The 7,959-nt window shown below is 31.6% G+C and overlaps 1 protein-coding gene across 1 annotated transcript in view; it reads right to left on the bottom strand.

The window, feature by feature from the left end:
* Positions 1-7,959, bottom strand: part of LOC123005118 (low-density lipoprotein receptor-related protein 2) — a 110,032-nt gene that overhangs the window by 11,537 nt on the left and 90,536 nt on the right. Inside the window, exons 20-23 of the mRNA XM_044398740.1 lie at positions 5,275-5,486; positions 5,044-5,227; positions 4,770-4,995; positions 1,242-2,432 (exon numbers count right to left, since the gene is read on the bottom strand). Of these exons, the coding sequence (XP_044254675.1) occupies positions 1,242-2,432; positions 4,770-4,995; positions 5,044-5,227; positions 5,275-5,486 (1,813 nt within the window). The remainder of the gene's footprint in view (positions 1-1,241; positions 2,433-4,769; positions 4,996-5,043; positions 5,228-5,274; positions 5,487-7,959) is intronic.

The raw sequence follows: 7,959 nt of genomic DNA, 5'->3' as shown, positions 1-7,959 counted from the left end.
AGCTTTAAATTCTGTTCTTTCTTCTTTGCAGAAGTAAGAAAAAATCTTAGTTTTTGTATAATAACTTTTTAAAAAGTGCATGTTTTCGTCAAAAAAACGTCTTATTTCTAAAACTAAGCGAAATCGACTAATAATAGTTTAGCGTAAAAACATTGTTTCAAAAGGCTACATCCAAAAATTCAAAAATATACGGTGTTTCATTTAAAAAACCACAAGTTTGTATCGTAACTTATTTTTGGGACATTCTGTATGGTTGAAAATAATTTTAGGTAATGTCCTAGATTAGTATCTATCAATGTCATATACTTTATTTCACCATTTAAAGGTCACTAATGGACTTTTTCAATTCAGTGGTACAGCCTGTATAATAACTGAAAATTCGTGAAATTGCAAAATTAGTTTTTTTTCGAAGCCAATGAAGAAAACAAATTTAAATTTACAAACATAGTCCTTATTTGTTATCACTAAAACGATTTATTTTGTTGCCAAATGGCAATATTGTCCAAATATTGTCAATTTTTTGGTAACAGTAATTTTATATTCCCAACTGAGTAAAAAAAAAGTAAAAAACTATTTAATGCGTTAAAGTTGAGTGTCATTGTTCGATCCTTAGCCAATCAATTACGTCTTTTAAAACCAACCAATCAGAACACGTTTTAAATTTTTCGACAAGAATAATAAAAATAAATAAAATTTTTGTTTTAAAAATCGTCTTCTTTGATTTTATTGTCAATTTAAAAAATAATTATTTGAAGAATAAACGTTATTAATTTTCTTTACTGCCAAATGTCCAAACTGTCAAAATTTGACATTTTTGGAAGATTTACATAACACTGTTTTTAGTACATTTATTGTGTACTGTAATTTGTATTTTGCTCAATTTTTGATTCAAAAACACCGATTCGAGTCAATTAGTGCAAAATTTAGCACAAACGTTCAAAATAATTCAAAATAGAATTCAAATCTTCAAACAAAAGATAATTTTTGTTTTTTTTTGCTAGCGGTGGCTTACTTAAAATGAATTACTGCCAACATTAAAATTTTGAACAAAATTAGTTAATAAATAATGAATTTAGAGCAATTTTGTGGTTATAGTGCCAAGTTAGACCCAAAATTTACAAATAAGGGCTAAAAAAAATATATAATTTAAACCATAACAGCGCCGTAATGAACAATTTTCTGATTCAAAATGGTCCAAAAAAAAATCAAATTCTCAAAAAAAAAAAAATTTCTATACTTACTGCCAGAACCAAGGAATGCACTTCTCGTCATGCCCCTTGCACTGCCATTGCCCACTCGTGCAATTGGCAATACACGTTTTCCCATCTTTGCCCAAAGAGAATTGATTCGGACATGCGCACTTGTACGTAGTGGCCCCTTCCTCCCCATATTCGATATTCAAATAGCTCGAAATATGTGGTGGTGCTATCAAACACAAATGAGAGCACCCCCCATTGTTAGCCCCACACGGATTAGAATAGGGCAACTGTCTCAATGGGTGTAACACATGAATATCATACGGTTTATGGGTAGTATTTCTCAAGATTTGTAATTTTGTCCCATCAAACTTATTCGCTCGACTTATGGCTTTCAAATTCCAATCAGTCCAATAGATGTAGTCGTCGAAGAGCGACAGTGCGAAAACATGGGGCACTGCAGCCCCCGAAATGACAATATGGCGGTTTTTCCCGTCCAAATCCGCCATGGCGATGTAGTCCAAATGGGCGTCGGCCCAATAGAGTCGATCGGTGAAGAAGTCAATTGTGAGGGCGTTAGGCCACGCAATGTCGTCCTCCCATGTCAAAATTGTGGTAAAATTGCTCCCATCCATCCCCAATTTCCCGATATAAGCCTGCAAATGCCACGAAGTGAAGTACAAATACCCAATTCCTGGATGCACCACAATCGCCCTCGGGTCATTAATACTGGTTTTAAGTGTCTTGCGGTTGGTACCATCCAATTCCGACACGTCCAAATTCTTCGAGTGTCGATCCAACCAATAGATTTTCCGCCCGATCCAATCAATTGAGATGCCTTCAAGGCCATGCGAGTCGTGTCTTATGATTGGTTCTTTTTCGGGGCTTCCGATTGGTGAACGGTATATTGTTTTAGCTGTGACGTCACAGAAGTACATTTTTTGGTCCATCATGTCGTAGTCGAGGGCTACTACGTTCATCAAGTCTTGGTGGACGAGGTTGTAGACTCCAGCGTCGATTGACATGTTTCGGATGTAGTATTTGTTGGTGAAGATGATCCAGGGTTCGACGGTGTCTTTGCGTTTGCAGGTGTGTTCGTCGGGTTCGCGTTCGTAGTATTGTTCGTTGCATTTGCAGTAGAAACTGCCAGGGGTGTTGGAACAGTATTGGGAACATACGCCGGGGGTTTCCACGCATTCGTCGATGTCGGCGCAAGCTTTGCCGTCTTGGAGCAATCTAAAATAAAATATTTGAATAAATTGTTTCGTTTCAGTTGTGTTGTGTATTTCCGAGTGACTAATAGACATTGGCATTATGTTAAGATTTACGCTATAAACAAAGTGTTCCGTCTAAACCCCACTTTAAAAGTATTGGGAGTCCTCCTAAATGAAAATATTTTCAAGATGGCGGCACTTCCGGTTATACCGGAAGTCGGTCTCAACTTTCTTATTTTAAATGGAAAGGTATATTTTTTACTGCGTTTTTGGATTAATCGGGTTATTTTACGAGAGTTTTCATCAGCTTTCCCTATACCCAAATTTAGCAGTTTTTGAAATATTTTCAAAAATTTTTGGATCTGCACCTTCCACTTTAAAAATCGGTAACTCTACCACCTTTAAAAATTTTGAATTCGTTTTTTTGGTGTTTGAAAGAGAAAACTTAGATCTTTCTTTTGGTGTTTTCAAATTAAAAAAAAAATTAACAAACTCCAAAATTTTAAGGTTACGTTTGTAGTAATTCAAATATCCATAACTCAATTTTTCCAAATAAAATACCCCAATTTTTATTTTACTAAATAGAAGAGAAATTAAGTGTGAAATTGTTGTTTTCAAAAAAAATCACAAAATGAAGTCAAAAATGCGTTGTTTTTACTATTCCTTGCTGCATTTATCACTCAAATCAGTTCAGTGTCCTTCAGCAATAACTACTAAATTGCTTAGACAATTTTGCAACATTTTTCCAAAACAAATGAGAAAATTTGGTTGTTTCTCCCAATTTAGAGCGTTTTTCGTAGTTTTTTACTTGTTTAAGAAAATCACTAAATGAAACTCACTAATTTCGAGAGATTTCAAAAAAAAACAAAGCGGAAAGTCAAAATAGGGCCGAAATGCGTTAATTAATTGCGTCTCTTTCCACAATTTATCGCGTTTTTACTTAGAACCTAGTTTGAAATATTTTGCCAAAACAATAAAGCAAAAATCAAAATTGAGTCTAAAATGCATTTTTTTACTTACTTAAAAATTAAGTCTTGTTTATAACGTTTTTTACTTTTTTTATTTGCTTAAAAAAATCATTAAAAAACTTACTGATTTCGAAAAAACTCGTCAAAATAGGGAACAAGTCGCAAAATTGAACTATTTTTTGCGTATTATGGAATATGTAGAGCGTTTTTCGCCTAATAATTTCGAATGACTTCGCAAAAACAAAGCAGAAAATCGTAAAAACAGACCTGAAACGTGGTATTTAGAAATTTTTTCACTTTTGGATCCACAAACTTCGAGGGATTTCGCAGAAACAAAACAGAAATTTCCAGAAATTAGGTGTAAAATGCTTTATTTTTCAATGATTCGCTCAATTTAAAGCGTTTTTTACATAATACCGAACTCGTAAACGCATTTCAACCATGTTTCGTTAAACAAGAAAGAAAATCACAAAATTAGGTCAAATGTGTTGTTTTTGACTACTTCGCACAATTATTAACATTTCAAAACACATCAATTGCATAAGATTTGACTAAAACAGAGCAAAAAATAAGGTCTAAAATGCGTTATTTTTACTTATTTAGCTAAATTAAGAGTGACTTTCAGCAACTAGTAAATTTTGAAAAATTTGTCAAAACAAGTTAAAAAAATCACATAATGAAGAGAGTGAAATGATTTGTTTTCAAATGGTTCGCTCAACTTAAAGACTTTTCTACTTTTTTACTTGTTTAAAAAATCACTAAAAAACTCATTAATTTTGAGAGATTCCAAAAAAAAAAAGAAAGCAGAAAGTCTAAATACACTAATGTGTTATTTTCGTCTCTCTCCACGATTTATCGCGGTTTTTACTTAGAAATATGCTAGTTTTAAGATATTTCCCAAAACTAGGCTAAAAATTGCAAAATTTACGTTATTTCTTTTCAAAAGTAAGTCTCAAATGCATTTTTTACTTCTTGGTGCAAAATTAATTATTATTTCGCTCGATTTAGATCGTTATTCTACATTGAAAAATATCTGTAACTTGTCAAATAAACTTCGTTACAGATATACAGGGTGATTCCAATCCATTTTTAGTTTAGTTCTACCATAGATAGTTATCGAGAAAATTTCTAATAAAACAAAAAAAAAATAAAAAAATTATAAATTTAAAATATTGTAAGTTTTAACAGAAAAAATTGTATATGTGCACTATATTTTATTTATTCTACCCTTAATAAAAAATATTTTATCAGCATTTATTTTAAGGAATTCTAGTTTTTTAACTTAGTAGCTACTAAAGTTAAAAATTAAAGTTTCCTCCTAGCATTGGGCTTAAATTACGATTGTTACGATGATATAGAGGGCATAAATAAAAAAAACGGACTATACTCACTTGTATCCAGCATTGCACTCGCAGTAATACCCAGTCAAAGTGTCAACACACTTATGACCACACTGATGAATTTCAACTTTGGCACATTCGTCAACATTACAATGTAAAGGTTCATCAGAGTCATCAGCGCAGTCTGATACTTTATTACAAACTAAATGACCATCAATACAGTCTCCATTGTTACATCTGAATTGCGAAGGGTTGGCACAAGTGTTATTTTCTTTCTCTGAAAACACAATTTAATTTTTTTATTATCACATTTACGAAAACATACTGCATCCAACTTCATCAGAGTGGTCACCGCAGTCATCCTCTCCGTCACATCTATACTGATTTCGGATACATTTGAAGTTCTGACAAGTGAATTCTTTCGCAGAGCATGTCTTGTATTTCGAGTTACATTCTTTCCCTTCATCGGTACCGTCACCACAATCGTTATCATGGTCACAAAGCCAACCCTAGAATTTTTTTTGAAGAAAAATACAACAGGAGTGAAAAAACTAACCTTGTTGATACACCGCCCATTTGCACATGTGAATTGGTCTTCGGAACACGGCTGGGGGGTTGCACAGTGGTGCAAAGTCGAATTCTCATCAGCACCATCAACACAGTCAGGGTCACCATCACACAACCATTTCCGGGGGATGCACTGTGCTCTGCCCCAGGCCTTGTTTTCCTCACAAGTAAACTCGGTTTGCTCGTCACATTTCCGGTCATCTGCAAGAGGATTTTATAAATAAAAAAATCCAAAATCCAAAATTCAAAATAGAAAATTGAAAATGTGTCTTTCACAGTGAAACTTAGTACTCCAACTAAAAAAATTCTAACGTCATTAATCTTTGACCGATTTTTTTGAAATTTTTATTGTTTTTGTAATCCATTCTAAGTGAATCGCAGGCAAAAAACACAAAAAAATTTTTTGTTTGAGAATTTGAATTTTTGATTTTTTTTGGTCCATTTTGAATCAGAAAATTGTTCATTACGGCCCTGATATGATTCAAATTATTCTAAATTTTGCACTGATTGTACATAAAGAACCAATCTGTAGGATTATGTACTTTTGAATTTTTTTTTCGACGATTTGTCAAGCGGTTTTAGTCCTCATTTAAAAATTTTGGGGCTAACTTAGCACTATAACTACAAAAAAAATGCTCTAACTTCATTATTTATTAATCGATTTGGATCAAATTTTTAATGTTGGCAGTAATTCATTCTAAATGAGCCATCGCTGGCAAAAAAACAAAACAATGATTTTTGGTTTGAAAATTTGAATTCTTTTTTGTTTTTGTGCTAAGTTTTGCACTACTTGTATGGAAAGCATCAATCTAGAATCGAATTATGGATTTTTGGAATTTTTTTGAAAGATTTAGCTAATAAAAGTTAAAACCGCTTAAAACGACTCAAATCGGTGTTTTTGAATCAAAAATTGAGCAATAAATGTACTATACACACAGTGTTATGTAAATCTTTAAAAAATGTCAAATTTTGACAGTTTGGACATTTGACAGTAAAGAAAATCAATTAACGTTTATTCTTCAAATAATCCTCATTTAAGTCCTCATTTAAAAATTTTGGGCCTAACTTAGCACTATAACTACGAAAAAATTGCTTTAACTTCATTATTTATTAACCGATTTGGTTCAAATTTTTAATGTTGGCAGTAATTCATTCTAAATGAGCCACCGCTGTTAAAAAATAAAACAATGATTTTTTGTTTGAAAACCATTTGTGCTAAGTTTTGTACCAAAAAATCTATCTGTCGAATTATAAACTTTTGAATTTTTTTTTTTTTTGAAAGATTTGGCAAATAAAGGTTAAAACCACTAAAAACGACTCAAATCGGTGTTTTTGAATCAAAAATTGAGCAAAATATAAATTTTAGTACACAACAAATGTACTAAAAACACAGTGTTATGTTAATCTTCCAAAAATGTCAAATTTTGACAGTTTGGACATTTGGCAGTAAAGAAAATTAATTAACGTTTATTCTTCAAATAAAATAAAAACAAAGAAGCCGATTTTTAAAACAAAAATTTTAATTATTTTTATTATTCTTGTCGAAAAATTTAAGACTCAACTTTAACGCATTAAATGATTTTTTACTTTTTATTGGTCTAATAATCGAAAGTGCATGATTCATATTGGCTCTGAGGTTGGCTCCACCCATTGTGCAAAATTAGATCCAATTAGAGTAAGATAACTCACATTAAACGCTGATTTGTTATAAAAATTCGATTCAAAATACAATAATTATTCACGTTTTTTTAATGGGTGGAGTTACTTATCGTTGCTAGGTTTCAGTCGGATTTTGGCCAATAAGAAATAAAAACCGGTTTGTTCTCACCTTAGTGGTAATTACGTGAATGGGAAATGATTATTATTGGCCCTTGTAAGTCACCAATAAATTAACAAATGTGTCCAACCAATCAAATTCAAGATTTTGCAAAAACCACACCGATTGGCCATAAAAAAACTGTTTTAATTCAATTCAAATTTGCTGTAAAAAACAGGCAAAAATAATGAGTTTAAATTAACTTTTCCAATTAACCACGAAAAATTCTTAGATAAAGGACTATTTCACTATTTCGTCAATTTTTTTCTCGGTAGATTCAAAAAAAATTCAAATTAAAACTTTCATATGACTTTTAAAAATGATAAATTTAAATTTGTTTCCTCAATTGGTTTCAAAAAATTCATACCTATTTCCCGTTTAGTATAACGAAATCAGATTTTGCCAAAGTTTATAAAAGGGGCTCGCGGCTTTGCTGCTCGTCCCATTGTAAACCTCATACTATTTGATGTGCAAATATTTTATATAATTAAATTTTATTAATGTATAATTATTGGCCCTTATAATTGGACCAATAAATTACCAAATGTGCCCAACCAATCAAATTCAAGATTTTGCAAAAACCTCACCGATTGGACATAAAAACTGTTTTAATTCAATTCGAATTTGGAAAAACAGGCAAAAATAAGGAATTTAAATAAATTTTTCCAATTAACCACGAAAAATTCTTAGATAAGGGACTATTTCGTCAATTTTTTTCTGGGTAGATTCCAAAAAAATCCAGATTAAAGCTTACATAAGACTTTTAAAAATGATAAATTTAGATTTGTTTCCTTAATTGGCTTTGAAAAATTCATATCTTTTTCCCGTTTAGTATAACGAAATCAGATTTTGTCAAAG

Source organism: Tribolium madens, unplaced genomic scaffold (assembly GCF_015345945.1).
Source record: "Tribolium madens isolate multiple individuals breed KSU strain unplaced genomic scaffold, Tmad_KSU_1.1 Scaffold_11;HRSCAF=98;Tcas5.2_LG3b, whole genome shotgun sequence".
NCBI classification, from domain to species: domain Eukaryota; kingdom Metazoa; phylum Arthropoda; class Insecta; order Coleoptera; family Tenebrionidae; genus Tribolium; species Tribolium madens.
Note: the sequence above shows the minus strand (reverse complement) of the source record. Positions and strands in the feature narration are given on the sequence as shown.